General features: G+C 41.5%; 1 protein-coding gene and 1 long non-coding RNA gene across 3 annotated transcripts in view; one reads left to right on the forward strand and one right to left on the reverse strand.

Annotated features, from left to right (window-relative positions):
- The first annotated feature begins 548 nt into the window (after positions 1 to 548).
- The window catches only part of LOC147352761 (uncharacterized), an 81,304-nt gene continuing 60,658 nt past the window's right edge, over positions 549 to 21,194 (forward strand). For both annotated transcript variants that reach the window (XR_015146953.1, XR_015146952.1), the window contains exon 1: positions 549 to 680. This is a non-coding gene — a long non-coding RNA (uncharacterized LOC147352761). The remainder of the gene's footprint in view (positions 681 to 21,194) is intronic.
- Positions 11,976 to 21,194, reverse strand: part of ANKFN1 (ankyrin repeat and fibronectin type III domain containing 1) — a 480,938-nt gene continuing 471,719 nt past the window's right edge. The window contains exon 20 of the mRNA XM_086355670.1: positions 11,976 to 13,649. Coding sequence (XP_086211796.1) covers positions 12,880 to 13,649 — 770 coding nt within the window. The 3' untranslated portion in view covers positions 11,976 to 12,879. The remainder of the gene's footprint in view (positions 13,650 to 21,194) is intronic.

A 21,194-nucleotide genomic window follows, 5' to 3' on the forward strand; every position in this document is an offset into this window, starting at 1 on the left:
TGCCCCCTGGAGTTGTGCAGTGCCTTGACCCTTTCCAGGACACTCCAGGGAAGGGATGGTAGAGCAGTGGTTGGGCAGGATCTAAGAGAACAGCTGGTGAATGGTGCTGATGCCAAGTCAGGATGCCAGGGCAACTCCAAGGGCTATTCCAGACCCTATCCACTGTAACTCCACAATGGTCTGGATGATCAGGGAAAGGGAAACGGAAATAAGCAAAGCTGTTTTCTGAGAGGGACTGGGGTCAGAGTGGAGCAGAAGGAGGAACTTGGGGGGGCAGGTATTAGAACGGGATGGTGAGCAGAAATCACTCAGCTGTTTTCCTTCCCCACTCTGCTCTGGGATAGACTCATCGTCGTGTCTACTATCCTCACCCACGTGCTCTTCCCCAAAGAGCAAAGGCAGCACCAAACTTATAAACAAAACAGAGATGCTCAGAGAGGAATCATGACTCATCTCTGATATGTCCCCACTGTGAGTATTTTTTTATTTGAAATTTTAAAATTTTGTATTTGACCAATTTATATTTTTTTATACAACTTTATTTATTTAGCCTTTCCTGTGGCGAGTCTCCGTTGCTGCATGGGCTTTTCTCTAGTTGCGGCGCGGGGTCTACTCCCTGTTTGTGATGCGCAGACGTCTAATTGAGCTGTCTTCTTTTGTTGAGGAGCACTGGATCTCGGGTAAGTGGCTTCAGCAGTTGTGGCTTCTGAGCTCTAGGGCACAGGTTCAATAGCTGTGTGGATGGGCTTAGTTGCTTCTCGGCATATGGGATCTTCCTGGATCAGACATCAAACCTTCGTCTCCTGCACTGGCAGGTGGATACTTTACCACCGAGCCCCTCATGAGTATTTGAAATTTCAAAGCTGAAAACGATCCTGCGCATGTGATAGATGTCTTCATCTGTAAGTTCAGAGAGGAAAAGTGTCTGGCTTGTAGTCACAGAGTGCCTGGCCCTGAGCTAAAACATGCACCTCCCGGGAAAGGGTCTGTGTGCTTTGCTATCTGACTCAGCTTCCTTTGTGGTCACTATCTTTGTTCATAATGTCCTCTGTGTGTCTGTCCACGCAAGGTGTCTGTTCCAGAGACAGAGAGCTTCCGGTGGCCAATTTAGGCACTGTCCTTCCTTTCTCATAAGACCTAAGTCTACGGCATGGAGCATGCTGGAGAGTCAGGAGTCTTGGGCCCTGGATTTCACTTCATTGAGCCTCAAGTTCCTTATTTGCAAAATGGAGATAAAAGTTCTTGCTGTGATCACTTCACAGGGAGGTTTGTCAATCTCAAATAAAAAGGTGCTTGTGAAAGTCTTTTATAAATATATTGGAGAGTGCAGTTACCAAAAGCTTGGTGGGATAAGTGGTGTGGGCAAAAATGGCCTTTCGGGCATTGGGACAATACTTTTGCAGGTTTTCTGGGTGCTCCGAGGGTGCAGCTGGGATAGGTGACCAGCATGTATCCATCTCCATGGTGTCCAGCCACTGGACAGGATGCTGGGCTCTTGGATCCAATGGGCCGTCTGGACGGCAACGTTTCCCACCGACTTCCTTCAGGAGGCTGACCTCAATCAAAGCACTCTGGAGGTGGCACGTGGAGTTCGTGGTAGAGTTTTTCAGGAAACCCATTCAATGCAGCCTGAAGGAGCGTCCTCTGATCCATTATAGAGAGCCGCAGGCTGGTAAGCATTTGGAAAAGTCCTGGAGTTCATTTCTCTGTGGAGAAGTTAAGCAAACTATGACAATTAACCTGATTTTCAGTGGATCGCTTCATCAGTTTATCACCCATTTAACAAGTCTTTGTACCAGGAGCTACGAAATGTGCTGGGGAGATGAAGATTAAAAAAAGAAAAACCAAACAAAGCCAGGCAATTGCCAAGGGGGAAGGGAGTAGGAGAGGGAAGGACTGGGAGTTTGGGACTAGCAGATGCGACTATTACATATAGAATGGATGAACAACAAGGTCCTGTTATATAGCACAGGAAACTATATTCAATATCGTGTAATAAACCATAATGGGAAAAAAAATAGGCAGTTAGAGATCTGATCTAGTCTAGTATAGACTAGGCTAGTATCCTGATCCAGTCTAGGGTACTGCTGGGGCCTAGCTTCCTCTAGTCCGTGTCTAACGCCAGTCCCTTCTGTGGCAAAATAACAGTACAATGATTGACGGAAGAGGGACTATATGATAGAATAAGGATTATTATTAGTAGTAGTAGTAGTAGTATAGACAGCATAAGAAGCATTATGCAAACGTGAGTGTGCCATGTGCTACCTGAAGAAGAAAATGCATTTGCACAGTCAAGGAATCATGGCAAAAATCTAACTTACTTGACAGATAATACTGGTTGAGAGAATTTCCTGGTGAGTGTTTTTCCTTGCCTGGCAGTCACTGTAAATCAATAAGAAACTCCTGGTTTCAGTTCAGTTCAGTCGCTCAGTCCTGTCCGACTCCCTGCGACCCCATGAATCGCAGCATGTCAGGCCTCCCTGTCCATCACCAACTCCCGGAGTTCACTCAGACTCATGTCCATAGAGTCGATGATGCCATCCAGCCATCTTATCCTCTGTCATCCCCTTTTCCTCCTGCCCCCAGTCCCTCCCAGCATCAGAGTCTTTAATTCTCTAACATAATATTCAAAAATTTTTCTGGAGAAGAAGAAATTATTTCTCGCTGGCAGATGGAAATACTGCATATTGCTTAGCATACCTTATCAAAAGGGCTAAGCAGTCAATGAAGGCTCACTTCTTACTTGGCTTGAATTTGAAAGACCTGCCCTTCCCAACACCTCCCCAGGAGTGTCCATAGAAGAAAGGGGATATCAAAGAGCCGTGTCATCTGTTTGGTTTGAAAAAGAAGGTAAACTTTTATTTAAAGACAGAATTAGGGAGAGAAAAGTAATGGTTTGCTTAGAAAGATGACAATTTACATAGGGAAAACAGCACGTTTTATCAGGACAACAGAACAGCCTTCTTAGGCTGTCAGGAAAGCCGACCACAAACATGCCAAAAAAAGTTGAATTTGTGTGTGTGTGTGTGTGTATTTAAAAGAATTCTGTAAAACAACATAAGACAAATACATAGTCCAAAGCAGTATATTTTCTGTTTTGGGGAATTCAAGAGGACCTTTGTGCAAGTTCCTGGGATTGAAGTAATCTGTTTGTACTATTCTCAAACACAGAAGAAATCTCAAATCTCAGCCAGAAGGAGTAGCGGTAAGGGAAGCACTTTGTGGGTGTATTAACAAAGGCATAGAGAGGTAGAGATAGGGCATGCAGAAATGCACTGAAGACATTTAAACATGCACGCAGTGGAGGAGGGCTAAGGTCGAGATGCCTGAGCTCCTGGGTGCAGTCTGATGAGAATATTTGCCATGGTAATTTGCTGCTGTATTTTCATACTTGACACCAACCAACTGTACAAGAGAAATTACTCAACTGCTATTGATCGATAGAGGGCCAACAGGTTAGAGTTTTCCAATAATTGTCAAGACAATGCCTTAAATAGTAACTCTTTCAAAGTTTCAGTGAGATTTTAAACACTCAGACTGAAAAATCTTTGTCTTCATAGAGACTTGGGAAAAACAGGTAAGGCAAGTACTGACAATTCTATTAGTTTATTATTTAATTGACATTTTTCCACACTGCAGACAAGGGCTTGGAAATTATCCTTTAAACAACAAAATATCTTATGAAGAATCAACAATATTTTTGACTTCTTCCTCCTTGAACTAGGTTTCAACAACATCAAATTAGATATAAAGTATATTAGTAATATTTAATGCTTATGAAATAAAGTCATTCCCTCTGACGGGTAAGATTTCTTCTGTTGACAATTTTTCTTTCAGATACAATTAGGCAGGTAGGAAATTATCAAAAATACTTGCCATTAGAAAAATTATCTTAATTCTTATTAACCCCTGACCTCATATAAATTGGTAGGCTCAAGAGGCATGCATTTCACCAGTGTTGGCTTTGACTGAGGGTACCGGCCAGTTACAATATCTATTTAAAATGCTCAAACAGTCTGCAAAAGTACATTCTACAAAATATTATTGTTTCAAGATTGGAGGTCACATTTAACACACCGTACATGATTCTTCTGTACATTTACAGAGGTTTAAAGCACACAAAATTGTGCAGATAACATACTGAAGTCTAAACTTTTACATAGACTCAGTTGCATCTGTAGCAACGAAATACAATAAATTCTGAACAAATAACAACCAATAATCAGCCAAATTACTATGTACACATTAGGCAGAAAGCAGTTAAACATTGCCTAATAGAATGTCACTTAAATTATTTTTTCTATAAAACACTCCTACTCTCCTACCCCACCCCCACACTTCTTTAAATTCATTTTCCATAAAAAACATTAAACTGATGCTGTGATAATATACATAAGTGCTCCCAAACGTCAGCTTTGTCACAGGGCAAGAAGCAACACAGCAACTCAGAGTGACTTAATGCAACAATTTGCTGGTCTTGATTTTATAAATCAGCTACTGGATGGTGGTAACTGTGAAACCATGCTCAGACTTTTATGTCATGGGATGAAGGAAGAGGAGCAGAGTATTAACTAATAGCTCCTTAACATTTGCCACTAAGTTAAATATTGACTTTTCCTAAAATAAAAAAAATGTATATATCTAGAGAGTAAAGACCGTAGGATAATATTGAAAACAAACAACAACAAATCTCCTTCCTTTATCCAAAGAGAATATTGTCACAGTCTACTTATATGATTATTTAAACAAAACCGACTCTCCTGTTGAATAAACAGTTTACAAATTCATTAATAATGGAAATGGAAGAAATAATTAAAAAAACAAAACAACTATAACTACTGTGTGCAGATGTGGTGGAAAAACCAGAGACCTGAAATATGGCAAAATCAGTGCTTCATAAACAGTCAATGGATTTTTCTAAAAATACTTTTTGCTAATGGCAAAGTTCAACACCTCAGAAAAGCTCTGAATTAAGATCTTAGAATAAGTTTCCAAGCTGTACACATAGTTTCAAATACACTACCGTTGTTGTTTGTAAGGCCGCATTGAAGTTTAGCGTAACAGTCATAAGCCATGTGTTTGAACATCTTATGAGAGGAGACCGGCAAAGAAACAAGTTTTTGCCTTGTTCACCCTACTACCTGTGAAGAGGTATCATTGCTTTCCAAATAGCTCCTTTAAAAATTTCCTTAAAGGTATGACCAGAAAAAAGTTCCGATTTGCTTAACTGAATCATCTGGAAAAATATTTAGACTTTATAAAGTGACAATGTAGCACTTTCAATTCTCTGAGAGTGCTCTCTTGTTAATCTATAACTACCCTCTCTAATTGGTATGTTATAGTCCAATAAATAAATATACCAAGAGATGCACACTGTCTGCTGTAGCTCTGCTACATGCAAAGTTGAGTGAGCTGCAGAATAATGCCATCAACTTTCGAACAAGTATCAATCTTAAAAAGCCAGTGAGTTCTGTGTGCTGTTAACAGAACTAGGGAACTGAAATGCCCTGCAGACCCCCTAACAGCTCGAGTTGACGGTTGTCCAAGAGAAAGGGAGTGTATCTAGGGTGGAGCGTGAAGAACGAGACAGCGCCAAGGAGGTGGGGTTATCTTGTATGCCTACTTGTCTAAAACTGTCTTCGAGGGAAGAGCTCAGCGTTCACCAGGGCGCACATTCATGTGGCAGGAGAACAATGAATGAGAGGCCAGTCCTCTTTCCCACTTGTCTGGCATGATCTGCTGGCAAGGATGGCGTAGGTGTTTGCCAGGTGGCTCCAGGACAAGGTCTTTTTAGGGGAATACAACAAGGCTTCAGTCAGTGCTTTTCATAAAGTGCTTTGAGATCCTTCAGGAATGGGGGCTGGAAGAATATTATTACTAACTGGCTTCAACTTTCAAACCACATGGAACCATTTTCTCCAGTGCAGTTATTGCTTTGAACATTAGTGAATGTTCTTAAAATGGAATGGTTCTTATCTTAAATAATCACTTCTTAAAATACCCACTCCCCAGAGTGGACGTTTTTGATGACTGTCTCCCAGGTACCTTCACCAAGAAAAATGCTGTGATAACCTTGTAAATGATCACTGAGCCTAGGTATTGATGAATTGCATTTTCCAGGCTATCTTCTTTTATGAATAGATAGCAAGAGTGAAACCAAAGATGTCGAGCCCAACATACACTGTGTGGGCCTGGTTGAGGCGACAGGCTCCCGCTTCTCCTAAGACATGCGTAAGGTAATGGATGATGATGACGGCTACACTCAAAGCAATATGTGAGCTCCCTGCAGCCTGGGAATCTGTTTCATACTTGATAACTTTGTTTTCTGTGGGACTTAGAAGAGAGTCCCAGGGAAGACTTTGACCAGTGATTTTTGAGGGTTTCATAAAGGTGAAAATTAAGCATGGGAGAAACACTGTGGAAAAGAAGATCTGAATCAGGAAAGTTTCCTCCAGAGGCTCCCTGGTTGGACTTAAAAAGAAGAAAAGACAAAAGTCTATCACATCCGAAACAAACAAAACAAAATAAAGCTGATAAGACAAAGCAAAAGAAACAAACAAAATATCCTTAAACTTTGTAAAGACTCTAAAATAAGAAGACTGGACAGCTGAATAAAGGACTATGATTTGGAGAACACAGTTATTTCTCACAAGAAGGTATTAATTGAAACTAGGCTCACAAGGAGTTGTAAAGTGGAGGTGGAGGTGGAGGGAAGCTCCATGAACAAACAGTGGATTATCGAGGATATAATGTCTACTTTTCTAATAGGAATATTGCTAGGAAAATGCATTTTCAAGTTGATTGAGTATGCCCGCTGAAATCTAACATTCATTTATTTACTTCACCGGCATGCTTCTCTTTTCCTCATAGAAAGTGAAAAAAAATCCCCCATGTCCATAATATAAATTAGTGAGTTTGAATTTAATGCCATTTTACTTAATGAGTCATTATTTGGCCTAATATATCAAAATGTGCTGACTGAATGAGGGGGTCAGAGGGATAGGTCAGAAATTGAGTGGAGACAATTCTGCGTTATTTTGTTTTTAAACTGGAGTCATATGGTAAGCAATTTTAAATGCATTTCTCCTGATTAGGTTTTAACTTAATTATAATTAATTAATTTGCTTAGCGGAGAAGGCAATGGCACCCCACTCCAGTACTCTTGCCTGGAAAATCACGTGGATGGAGGAGCCTGGTGGGCTTCAGTCCATGGGGTTGCTGAGGGTCGGACCCGACTGAGCAACTTTACTTTCACTTTTCACTTTTATGCATTGGAGACGGAAATGGCAACCCACTCCAGTGTTCTTGCCTGGAGAATCCCAGGGACAGCGGAGCCTGGTGGGCTGCCGTCTATGGGGTTGCACAGAGTCGAACACGACTGACGTGACTTAGCAGCAATTTGCTTAGATATCTATTGTATGAAATTTGCATTTTCTAGCAACAAGGAGCTCTGTGATATTGGAAATTTGTTAGATAAAGGTGGAGAAAAAGAGTTGAATTTGGAATTAGAAGTAGATAAATGATCTGTAAACTAATTAAGTAGAATACAGATAATCCAAAGCTGATTAGGTATTTACCAATTACCAATGGGACAGTCTGCCCTAAAGGAAATAGTTCTGGGTTCTGATCCTAACTCTAAGACAAAACTAGCTCTGTGACCTTGAATAAGTCACTTAATCTCTCCGGGCCTTAACTGTCTCATCTGTAAATGCCAGAACTTAGACTAATTTTATGGTTTATTCTAGTTCTAGAATAGAATTCAATCGGAACAGAATAAAATTGCATTTTAAAATCCTTTCAGGCTTGGGAAAGGAGTTGCAGTGATTCTGATCAAGATTCTTTGGGTGTGGGGAGTGGTTCATTGAGTATAAAATCTCTTAAAACAAAGACTGAGCTCTGGGCTTTAGTTTTCTAATGACCATAGGCCACAGGCCAAATCTGTACCTATACACCAGGATAATTACTTATGTTTAAATCAAATGTTTTAAAAATGGAAGGGATCAGAATAACATTGTGAACAGGTGACCTGGTATGAATTCCCATGAGAAGGAATGGCAGAACTGTGGGGACAGGGGTAGGACCGTAAAGAGCAATATTTAACCAAAGTGCCTGTGAAGCAGAGAAGGACTGTTTAGAGAATCAGTGAACTGAATGGATCTTGGCTCCAGGAAAGGAGAGAAGACTCATGCCTATTTTGAATGCACAATGTAACTGCTCTTTGATTTGGGTTTCTCCTTTGTGAGAAAGGCAGGTGGGAGTCCTTGAGACCAAAGCAAGGTTTTTGGGTGTCTTTGGGCATAGCCATGGAACCACTGACAAGGCCTTTTAAGATTTTTCCTGAGGCCAATGGGGCAGCTGATCTAGGAGCAAAACTGAGGACTGAAAAAGGGAACGCAGAGTGTCTGAAACGCTGGACAGTCTTTCCGATGACCTGTGTGGGGGTGAGGAGATGTGCCTGAGTCACTGAGAAAATTCCATCCTGCCTGGCCACGTCTGAAGGGCACTTTCTTGTCTTTCTATCACCTAAGAACCTGCAACAGATCCATTATCATTCTCAGAGTCACAGCCCCCATGGCTTTGCTTATTTTAGGACTGGAAAGGAAATACATTTTTGCACATGTCTCCATCTCCCTCCCCTTGTCTTGTCTCCAATCCAGACTTCCACTTAACTCGGCCATCTCCTTGCACCCAGGAATAATTCATGGCCCATTTTCATGCTTGAATGGGATCTGAGTGGACAGAATGGCCTGCTTCCTGGCCTATTTTATCTTTGCAAGAGAGAGCTAGAAGAGATGCCTCCTCTACTTTCATTTCTGGAGGTTTCCACACAGCACTAAATTGAAGAAAAGGCCTACCCAAGGCCTAATAATCAGATCAGTGCTGATGGACAGATTGGATTTGATGAGCTGCTGAGAAACACTCACTTCGGAACAACTTGGTTTATCTGACAGGGAACCCAGGACAAGGCCACTGACCCTATTCCCTAGAGACACAACTTGGGCTTCTTTCCTCGAACTCTTCTAAAGGTTTGGAATGGGGGGGGGGGGAGGGCGGGAAACAATGCTAATCTTATTTTCATCTGTAAAACTCCTTCCTATCAATCACAAATGCTTGAAAGAGACTTAACTCAGGAGTCAGACTACAGAGCCAGCTGCAGAGCTGAGGGTGGCTCTTGGGTTGTCCTACTTCAGCCAAGCCCTTCGTGGATCACAGCCTTGTCATGGTGAAGGGGCTTTCATAATCAATGAAGCTATGAGCTGGGCCATACTGTGCAGTGCCACCCAAGACAGATGGGTCATAGTCAAGAGTTCTGACAACCTGTGGTCCGCTGGAGGAGTGGCAACCCATTCCACTATTCTTGCTGAGACACCCCCCATGAACAGCACTAAAAGGCAAAAAGATATGGCACGGGAAGATAAGCCCCCCCAAAGCAGGCAGCCAATATGCAACTGGGGAGGAGCAGAGGGCAATTACTAATAGCTCCAGAAAAAATGAAGTGGCTGGGGCAAAGCAGAAATGATGCTCAGTTGTGAATGTGTCTGGTTGTGAAGGTAAAGTCCAATGCTATGAAGAACAATAAGGCATAGGAACCAGGAATGTTTGGGGCCATGAATAAATTGGACACAGTCAAGCACGAGATCACAAGAGTGAACACTGGCATCTTAGGAAGCAGTCAACTAAAATGGAGAGGAATAGGAGAATTTAATTCAGATGACCATCATATCTACTACTGTGGGTAAGAACCCCTTAGGAAAAAATGGAGTAGCCTTCCTAGTCAACAAGTCTGAAATCCAGTGTTTGGGTGCAGCCGTAAAAATGACAGAATGATCTCAGTAAATTTCCAAGGCAAACCATGTAACATCATAGTAATCCAAGTTTATGTCTCAACCACTGATGCCAAAGAAGCTGAAGTTGACTGATTCTATGAAGACCTACAACACCATCCAGAAATAACACCAGAAAAGATGTCCTTTTCATCATAGTGGACTGGAATGCAAAAGTAGGAAATCAAGATTCCTGGAATAACAGGCAAGTTTGGCCTTGGAATACAAAATGAAGCAGGGCAAAGGCTAACAGAGTTTGGTCAAGAGAACATGGTTTGTTTGTTCAGAGCAAACAGCTGTTTCTAGCAACCCAAGGGATGACTCTACATGGACATCAATAAGATAGACAAAACTGAAATCAGATAGATTATGGTCTTTGCATCCAAAGATTGAGAAGCTGTATATAGTTAGCAAACACAAGTCCTGGAGCTGACTGTGGTTCAGATCACAAGTGCCTTATTGCAAAATTCAGGCTTAACTTGAAGAAAGTAGGGAAGATCGCTAGACCATTCAGGTGTGTGTGTTAGCTGCCCAGTCGTGTCTGACTCTGTGTAACTCCATGAACTGTAGCCTGCCATGTTCCCCTGTCCATGGGATTCTCCAGGCAAGAATACTGGAGTGGGTTGCCATGCCAGACAACCAATTCCAGACCCAGGGGTTGAGCCTGGGTGTCCTGAATTGGTAGATTTTTACCATCTGAGCCACCGAAGACCATTCATGTATGACCTAAATCAAATCCCTTATACAGTGGAGGTGATGAATAGATTCAAGGGATTAGATCTGGCAGACAGAGTGCCTGAAGAACTGTAGATGGAGGTTTTTAACATTGTACAGGAGTGAGTGACCAGAATCATCCCCCAAAAAGAAATGCAGGAAGGTAAAGTGGCTTTCTGAGGAGGCTTTACAAACAGCAGAAGAAAGAAGAGAAATAAAAGGCAAGGGAGAAAGGGAAAGATATACCCAACTGAATGCAGAGTTCCAGAGAATAGTAAGAAAAGATAAGGAGGCATTCTTAAGAGAGCGATGCAAATAAATAGAGGAAAACAACAGAATGAGAAAGACTAGAGATCTCTTCAAGAAAACTGGAGACATCAAGGAACATTTCACGCAAAGATGGGCAAAATAAAGGACAGAAATGGGAAGGACCTAACAGAAACAGAAGAGATTAAGAAGAGGTGACAAGAATACATAAAAATATACAGAAAAGGTCTTAATGACCCAGAGAACCACAATGCTGTGGTTACTCACCTAGAGCCAGACATCCTGGAGTGTCAAATTAAGTAGGCCTTTGGAAGCATTACTACAAACAAAACTAGTGGAGCTGATGAACTATTTAAAATCCTAATCTAGCTGAACTTAAAATTCTAAAAGATGATGCTGTTAAAGGGCTGCACTCAATATGCCAGCAAATTTGGAAAACTGAGCAGTGGTCACAGGACTGGAAAAGGTCAGTTTTCATTCTAATCCCAAAGGACAATGACAAAGAACATTCAAACGACTGTACAATTGGGCTCATTTCACATGCTAGCAAGGTAATGCTCAAAATCTTTCAAGCTAGGCTTCAGCAGTATGTGAACCGGGAACTTCCAGATATACAAGCTGGATTTAGAAAAGGCAGAGGAACCAGAGATCAAATTGCCAACATCTGTTGGATCACAGAAAAAGCAATGGAGTTCCAGAAAAATATCTAATTCTGCTTTATTGACTATGCTAAAGCCTTTGGCTATGCAGATCACGGTAAGTTGTGGAAAATTCTTAAAGAGATAGGAATATCAGATCACATTACCTGTTTCCTCAGAAACCTGTATGCAGGTCAAGAAGCAACAGAACCAGACATGGAACAACTGTTGAGTTCAAATTCGTGAAAGGCGTACAAGGTTGTATATTTTCACCCTGCTTATCTAACGCCTATGCAGAGTATATTATGGGAAATGCCAGGCTGGGTGAATCACAAGCTGGAATCAGGATTGCCAAGAGAAGTATCAATAACCTCAGATATGCAGATGATACTACTCTAAAAGCAGAAAATGAAGAGTCTCTTGGTCAAGGTGAAAGATGAGATTGAAAAAGCTGGCTTGAGACTCAACATTTAAAAAACTAAGATCATGGCATCTGGTCCTATCACTTCATGACAAATACAAGGGTAAAAAGTTGACGCACTAACAGATTTTATTTTCTTGGGCTCTAAAATCACTGTGGATGGTGACTGCAGCCATGAAATTAAAAGATGCTTGCTCCTTTGAAGGAAATCTACGACAAACCCAGATAGGGTATTAAAAAGCAGAGTGATCTCTTTACAGAAAAAGGTCCATATAGTCAAAGGTATGGTTTTTCTGGTAGTCATGTACAGATATGAGAGTTGGAACATAAAGAAGGCAGAGCTCTGAAGAATAGATGCTTTCAAATTGAAAGGCTGGACAAGACTCTTGAGAGTCCTTTGGACATCAAGGAGATCCAAACAGTCGATCCTAAAGTAAATCAACCCTGAATATTCAGTGGAAGGACTGATGCTGAAGTTGAAGCTCCAATACTTTGGTCACCTGGTGCGAAAAGTGGACTCACTGGAAAAGACCCTGGTGCTGGCAAAGACTGAAGGCAAAAGGAAAAGACGGCAGCAGAGGATGAGATGGTTAGATAGGATTGCCAACTCAATGGACATGACTTTGAACAAACTCCAGGAGAAGGTAGAGGTCAGAGGAGCATGGCCTGCTGCAGTCCATGGCATCACAAAAAGCTGGACACGCCTCAGAAACTGAACAACAAACCTCCGCCACAGGTGCGCCATCAGGATGGTATGCTTGCACTCTTGTGTCCAGGACTCCATGTTGACACCAAAACTCTTTTATGTCCTTTATAGGCTGAACTGGGTATAAGACTGGCCACTCTTGCCTCCACTCCAACTCTAAAAAAGAGGACCTTGAACCTCTAACCTTTGGATTTTTAACCTGGAAAGCAGTTCAAATTGGGTGAAAACATGGGTGGAGGCGGACTGGAGTACGGAGATGGAAAATGCAGGGACTCGCAGTGAAAAGAGGACAGCCAACTGTAGACCTCCCTAAAGCATGCTGCTGAGTATCTCTGACACAGGGGAGGTGGTAGGGTCCTCTGGGCTCAACTCTGGGCCCGCAGCGCTGGGCAGGCCCGAGTGGCCTACGATGGCAGGACTCAAGGCGGCCCAGGGTTTGGTGTCCACCAGGGCTGCAGGGTAGGCCTCCACGTAGATGCGGTGCACCGCAGGCCTAGGGTCCTGGAGGCTGCTTTTCCGCTCCTCCGGGAGGCTGGCAGCATGGGCCAGAGGCAGGCCCCGTGGCCCCTCGGGGGCAGGTCCTAGTCGCTCGGCCTCCTCAGGCTCCTGGGCCAGGCCGCAGGCCCTGGACAGGTGCTGTGTGTACACGCCCTCTGACAGCGACAGCGACTGCGTTTCGCCGTGCATGCGCAGCCAGCGGTGATGGCGGCTGAAGCCGCCATAGTGCGGCTGCTTGGCCGACTTCCGTTTTCCCAGGAAGCCCAGCGGCGGCCGTGCTCCTGGTGCCATCTTGGCGTGGTTCTTGGGCGGGAGGCTTGTGAGGGTCAGGTTGTGCAGGAGCTCGGCGCATGAGTGGTCGGTGTCCTGGCCTGGCCCCGAAGGAGCCTTCATATCGTGCACCTGCAGGACGTCGGGGGCACTGCCACTCAGTCCGTTTCGGGACTGCTGGGCAATGTCGTGCGATGACAGGTAGACCAGGTCCAGGTCTCGGGGGCTCAGGGCGTCACTGGAGTCATAGTCGCTGTCGGTGGGCAGGAAGACTTCTGAGCAGCCTTCTTCATCAGAGCAAGGCTGTGAATCTGCAAAGCCAGAGACTGTGCTTAGAAAAAAAGAGAAACTCCTAGCCAGGGCTCAAGTACGGTCCTATGTTTGAGGCCACACCCCCGTGCCTAGAAGGGCCTACGCTTTGTTTAGTGGTCTCTGCTCATTTCTTGATATTTTAGTAAGTTTTGAGCAAGGGGTCCCACATTGTCGTTCTGTGTAGGACTCTATAAGTTATGTAGTAGGTCCCGTTCTTAGCTAAAAACAGAAGGAGGGAGAGGGAGTCTGACTGGACCAACCAGCCTTGCAGCAGCAGAGGGCAACATGCCCTCCCTTGCTCACACCTAATTTTATTATTCACTTTTCCCTGGACTTGTGGAGAGAGGGTGAAACCGGAAATAAAGCTGGATGTCATTTATTCGTTCCCTAACCTTATTTCAGAGGTGATTTTTACAGTTGATAAAATAGCAGAAACTTAAAAGGGGGAAAGAAGAGGAGGTCCTATGGTGGCAGAAATGAGGGAAAGGTGGATTCAAACCCTGGTTGTCCTCCAGATTGCTCTGTGATCTTGGAAGAGTTACTTAACCTCGTTGAGCTTCAGTTTTCTTATCTGCAAAATGGGGGTGATAATAGAACTTCTTACTTAAAGTGACTGTAAAAGAGTCGTTTATACATATAAATAGTTAACCTTGTTGTCAGTGTTTAAAAAGAAAAAAAATTAAGGCCAAAGGAGAAAATAAAACAGAAGTAAAATCAGAGGCGAAAATCAGCCTCAAAGGGAATGCTATCCTGATCATAAGTGAACCAGAAGTTTAGTTCTGTAAATACAGTATTTGTAATTTAATGCAATACAAAATGATTATATTTTTTCCCCAACCAGGTTGTACATTTCTGTAGGACAAAAACTATCTTAAAATTCTTTGAATTTTCCACAGAATTCAGCCCATATTGGGTACTTGGTAAATAAATATAAGCTAATTTTGAAAACATTCAAGTCCTTTTAAAAAGAACAAGAAATCGCTCCTTTTCAAATCTGAGCCAGTCCCATTCAAAAATCCCCATAGGATTATTTATTTATTTGGGTGCACTGGGTTTTAGATGTGGCAGGAGGGAACTTTACTTGTGGCACGCAAGATCTAGTTCCCTGACCAGGGATCTCACTCGGGCCTGCGCCGAGTCTTAGCCACTAGACCGCCAGGGAAATCCCTTCCATGGGATTTTTAAATGGAATTTAGTAAATTGATTTTTAAATTTATCAGGAAAATAAAATTTGTGAAAATAACTAAGGTTTTTTTAAGGTCCAATAGGGAAGAGCCTGATTTATGAGGTGTCAAAGCATATAGAATTTTGGTAATTAAAACTTCTAATAGAAATTGATGTATAATGGACAGATGGACCTGTAAAACAGAAATATAAAGTTCAGGAACTGTCTTAATTCAGTGTGATGATTGAACGTATGGTAAAATAACACTTCAAACTAGGGGAGTGAATAGAGTTTTCAGTATATAGTGTTGGTACAAGTGGTTATCCTTTAGTAAAATAATTTGAGAATGTCCTCTGTCATCTCACATATAAAAGTAAATTCCATGTAGTTTAAATATAGCAAGCAAACTCTACAAGTATTAGAAAACAGTATGTTTGTAATTTTGGGTAGGAAGGTCTTTCTAAGCAAGATAAAACCCCAGAAGTCAGAAAAGAAGTAACTGATAATTTGAATATATGAACGCTTAATACTTTGAAATGATCACATAAACAAAGTAAAGGTAAGGGATAGATTGAAAGAAAATAGTGATAATATGTATAAGAAAAGATTAATTTTACAGACTACATAAAGATTTCCTGTAAATTAGAAGACAATCCAGATGGGCAGAAGATAACCAACACTTCAAAGAATATTTAATACAAGTGGCCAATAAGCATAATAAAGCTATTCAACCTAGGTAGACTATAATTACTAATTAGGTAGTAATTTGGGAAATGCAGTTGAAGTAAAAACAGGGCATTTTTTTTTTTTTTTGCCCATCAGATTTGCTGAAAATAAATAGAATGATCAACTCCTGTGTTGAGAAGAATGATAATCTCTTGTGTTGGTGATGTGTAGGAAGTCAGGGACCCTCATATAATGGTGGTGGGACTATAAGCTGGTCTGGCTCTTTGGATAGCAGCTTTGTAGAATAGATTAAAAATGTGCATATCATTTGTCCCAGCAAGTCCTTTTTTTAGATATCTATGTTTGAGAAATTGTCACTATGTGTACATGGAAGCATTTACAAATTGTTTACTGTAACATGATTTATAATAGTGAAAAACTAGAAATAACCTTGTGGCTGAGACTCCTGTGAAAGGAAGACTTAGAGACACAGAAGCATTAAGAAAAGAAAAATAGTTTAAGAAAAGAAAAATACTTTACTTGGCAAAGTTCTGCAAGGGAGTCCAAATTCAGTACTGGCTTGCTGATTAAAAAATACAACAGGTATTTGAAATGAAAACCCACAGGGTTATAAGGTTATAGTTAGTCTGTTCATGGTGGAAAATCAGACATGATTATCAGAAGACTATTGCAAGCTTCAGGGGAAAAAAAATGTTTTGTTAATGGAGTGAGTAATTTACACAAATGGGATTAAGGTTTCTTCTATTTTAGGGACTAGAACCAGATGTAATATATATTTTTTGGTTGTTTGTTTATTTCAGGGTCAGGGAGTGAAGTGTTTCTTTTCCTTTTTTTCCTGGCTGTAGAAGATGACATTCCTTACTCATTGGCAGGACAAGATTTCAGTTTTGTTCGCTTGCTGCTGGCTGCTACCCAATATCCATTATCCTTTTTTAGTTACAAAATCTTAAATTTTGTTTGAGACAGCAGTGCATTCATGTAAAAGACCACTTTTTTTTTTTCAGCTTCCTTTGCAGCTAGGCATGGTCATATAACTAAATTCTGGCGAGTGAGATAGAACTGAAAGTATGGTACGAAGCTTTTGGAAGGCTGCATTCAAGGAGCTGGCTTAGCTGGGAGATGGACCATTTTGTTTTTTCTTCCAATTGCCTGTAACAAGATGTGTTGGCTGGGCTCATGAGGCAACCTTGGAAAAGGAAGCCATGTTCTAGGATGGTGGAGCTGAAAAATGGAGCATGGTGTCTGAAGACCATAGCGTCTACGAACTGTCCCTGATTTGTCTTATCTCTGGGCTTCTTTCACATAAGAGAGAAATAAAGTATCTTGTGTTAATGACACCCTTATTTGGGTTTTCTGTAACACAGATTCAGACTTAATCCTAACTGATGCAAATCTAAATGTTTTTTATTAGGGGAATGGTTTAAAAATTTGGGCACATCCCTACTATGGATCCAGCTACAGAGAATGAGATCAACTCATATGTTGTTCTTTAACTAATGTTTATCAAAAAGGACTCCCTTTATTTATTTATTTTGGTTCCACTCATCTATTCAAGGATTCTCTCAAAGCCTTTTTTAGAAAGTATCTCTCAACTGTCCCAGAAAGGATGGCTCATTTCTGCACTTCTGAAATATTTTTTGCTTCTATTATCTTTTGGCACTTAGCTTGTATAGACTTGTATTGTTAGTTATCGTTTTAATGCAAATATAACATTCTGGTTTCCTGGTTGGACCAGAGCCCCCTTCCGGCAAAGATACTTAATTCATCCATTTGTTCAACAATGAAGATTTTGTTTTGCTTGAGCTCCTTCTCTAACAGAAACACCATGTTTAGTGGCTGACTGAATGTAAAATTAATAAGAAATGATCTGTTTCAGGGATTTTACTGTTTTAATGGAAGTGGGGTATATGCATCTATAAGACTGTGGAAGAACATACCTTTTATAAAAGAAGTTTAGCAAGTAAGATGCAGGTTTATAGAATAGATCATATTTTATTGGGACAGGATTGATAAAACACTATTGTGTTTATTTTTTCTCTCCATTCATTCATCTGTTTCTATGTATATTAATTTATTTATTCATCTACTTTCAAAAAATTATTTGAGGCAGCTTTTAATAATAAATATACAAATGTTGAGGAAAGGATTAGAAAACAGAGTGAAAGGAAACAGTATAAGTAGTCCTGATGATGGGAATAAGAGTGGAATTTGGGGAAAATGGGGCTACAAAAGTAAGATGCCAGCATTTTCACTCTAGGAATTTATCCTAGAAAAATTAAGGTTTATTTTCATGCAGGAACCTGTATATGAATGCTCATATAACAATTTTATTGGTATTAACCCCAAACTGGAAACTACCCAAATATCTTTCAATGGATGTGTGATTAAACAAATTGTGATACACCCATTCAATGAAATGCTACTCATAAATACAAATAAAGAATTCTATTTATGTAAAATTCATGAAATAATTATAGAGATGAAGAACAGATTAGTAGTAGCCAGGGTAGGGGCGGGAGTGGGGTGTGGTGTGTAAGGTATAAAGGGGTAACAGGAAGTTTTGTGGATTTGGTACAATTAACTATGGTGGTGATTACCCAAGACTATACATATGACAGATTGCACAGGGCTATGCAATCGAGTCTACATGCTTATGTGCATACACACACTACACACACACACACACGAATGAATATAACTGGTGAAATTTAGATGAACAGTAGATTGTACCAGGTTCTTGGTTTTGATATTGTACAAGAACTGTGTAAGATGTGAACACTGGGGAGAGCCTGGGGAAGGAGAACATGGAAATTCCTGTACATTTCTCTGCAACCTGATGTTCTTACAATTATTTTAAATACATGGTTAAAAGAGGTTATTTTTTTAAAAGACAGGATAGAGCCAGAGGAGAACAGTGAATGCCTAGATAAGGAGTTTGTACCTAATTTTGTAGCCAATGGGTAATTTATCAGAAACATTTAAAGAAATAATTAGCAAGATGAGAGCTGAAATTTATAATAATTATGTTGCAGGTAGGATGTAAGATGAACTGAATCAAGAGGAAAGAACAGGGAGGCCAGCTGGGATGCTGTTGTCCAAGATATGTTTTTTCCTTTAAATATCTACCCTTTTTAGGTTGTGGGGTTGAGCAACAGTAGTGATTATGAGGAAGAAAATAGAACTCCAGGAAAGTCATTCATTTGAAGATGTTTACCGAGCACCTATTTTATGATAGACGGACATGGTCTCTGCTTTCAAGAAGTTCATAGAGGGTGGAGTAGACAATACGTAAGTCAGAATATACCTAAGATTAATTTCAGAGATTTTAAAGTTCTATGAATAAAATGAAACTGGATTTCAGCTAGAGAGTGACTTGGGAGGGAGGTTCTTTAAATAAGGTAGGCAGGGGAGGAATCTCTGGAGTCTAGATGAGACTTCAATGATCAGAAGGAACCAGCTTTATCAAAATTTTAGGGAATAGTGTTCTAGGCAACTTGGAGAAGCAAGTGTGAAGGCCCTGAAATGACAAATATGTTTCTAGCCTTGGTGCCTGGAAGATAGGAATAGCATCAAACCAGAGGAGTTTAACTGCAAGAGGGTTGGGCAGTGGAAGACATGGTAAATTTAATTTGGGACAGATTGAACTTAAGCGGTTGGCCAAACCATCCTGGAGGGCTGGAATGGGAACATGGTGGGTAGCACAGTTGAGGGAAGGTGTTTGTGGGCAGAGAAGACACTGTTGGAAAGGGAACGACTGAAGATGTGAGCAATAAGTTGATGGAAGTAGCAAGGAGAATCAGTTGGGAGCGCCGGTGCTGTCATCGATCTTTAGTGAAAAAACGTAAGGACTCCTGGCTAGGGAAGAAGGCAGACACAGCTTTTCAAGTTAAGAGAACTGGATAAAGGCTTGGGCTGAATGCTTTTCTTAAAACAATTTTTAGACAGTCCTTTTCCCTATCTTTTAAAATTTATTTATTAAATGATTAATTAATTTTAATTGGAGGCTAATTACTTTACGATATTGTAGTGGTTTTTGCCAGACATCGACATGAATCAGCCACAGGTGCGCATGTGGAAACAGAAAACAGTCTCAGAACTCTTGGCTGTTTTTGATGATGGTAGTGGTAGGTGCCATAGGGCCTTGATGAAGAGAGATTAATTGAAGATTTGACACTGGGCTGGAAATAAGATCCATGCAATTAACTGGTAATTGACTTTAGTCAAACTTCCTTCTCTATTTGATCACTGACGTCTATTCAGCTATCCATATATACTATTCATTTGTATCCACAATAATAATAATAGTGCTTGATGTTTACTTAGTGCTCACTGTGAGCCAGCCATCATGCTCAGTGTTCTAGGAGCTTTATCTTATTTAATTCTTACACCAGTTCCCATTCGGACATAAGGATACTGAAGCCTAGGCTTATTAAAATTTCCAGCTCATATAAGCTGATAAGTGGCAGAATAGGAACCTATATGCAGATTTGTGTCACACCAAAGACCAAAGACTCAGAGGTTAAAATGTCTGCCTGCAATGCGGGAGACCCAGTTTTGATCCCTGGGTCGGGAAGATCCCCTGGAGAAGGAAATGGCAACCCACTCCAGTACTCTTGCCTGGAGAATCCCGTGGACAGAGGAGCCTGGTGAGCTACAGTCCACGGGGTCGCAAAGAGTCGGACAGGACTGAGCAACTTCACTTTTTTCTTTCTTTCAAAGACCTGCTCTACTGCTATTCCCATGGCTTTCTGTGGAAGCTTCCTGCGGGCTGGGACCTAGTTCATGTGATCCACTTGGTGTGATGCCCACACAGTTATGTTAAGCTTTTAGTGAGAGAAATATGTTAGGTTTGTATTAGTTTCCTGTGGCTGCTGTGACAAATGACCACACACCGTGTGGCTGAAAACAACAGGAATGTATTCTCTCACAGCTTTGGAAGCTGTGAGAGTCTGAAGCCATGGGAGTCAGCTGGGTGGCACTCCCTCTGGAGGCTCTAGGGGAAAATATAATGTCTTGCCTCTTACTGGCAATGGCACCCCACTCCAGTACTCTTGCCTGGAAAATCCCATGGACAGAGGAGCCTGGAAGGCTGCAGTCCATGGGATCGCTGAGAGTCGGACACGACTAAGCGACTTCACTTTGACTTTTCACTTTCCTGCATTGGAGAAGGAAATGGCAACCCACTCCAGAGTTCTTGCCTGGAGAATCCCAGGGACGGGGGAGCCTGGTGGGCTGCCATCTATGGGGTCGCACAGAGTCAGACATGACTGAAGCGACTTAGCACCAGCAGCAGCTGCTGGTGGCTGTGTATACCTTGGGCTGCATCGCTCCAGTCTCTGCCTCTGCCTTCACATGGACCCTCTTCTGTGTTTTTTAAGGACATTCGTAATTGGATTTAGGGCCCACCTGGATAATTCAGGATGATCTCATCTCAAGGTTCTGAAATACCTCTGTGAAGACTCTTTTTCCAAATAAGGTCACAGGTTCTGAGAGTTAGGACACAAACATGTCTTTTGGTTGGCCACCGTTTAACCCACTAGGTGTCTGATAGTAAAAATGTCTAGAAGCAAGTGCTAAGGGGGTTGTACCGCTAAACTCTTTCCAGCCTGTAGTCAGGTCAAATGCTCTACAAGAACAGTTTGCACTTTGACACCACAGCATACAGATAGTGACTAGTGAGTATATGAAGGTA

The sequence above is a fragment of the Bos grunniens genome, chromosome 19 (genome assembly GCF_055505025.1).
Source record: "Bos grunniens cultivar Pamir isolate PY7600 chromosome 19, Bosgru_T2T1.0, whole genome shotgun sequence".
Classification (NCBI taxonomy): Eukaryota; Metazoa; Chordata; class Mammalia; order Artiodactyla; family Bovidae; genus Bos; species Bos grunniens.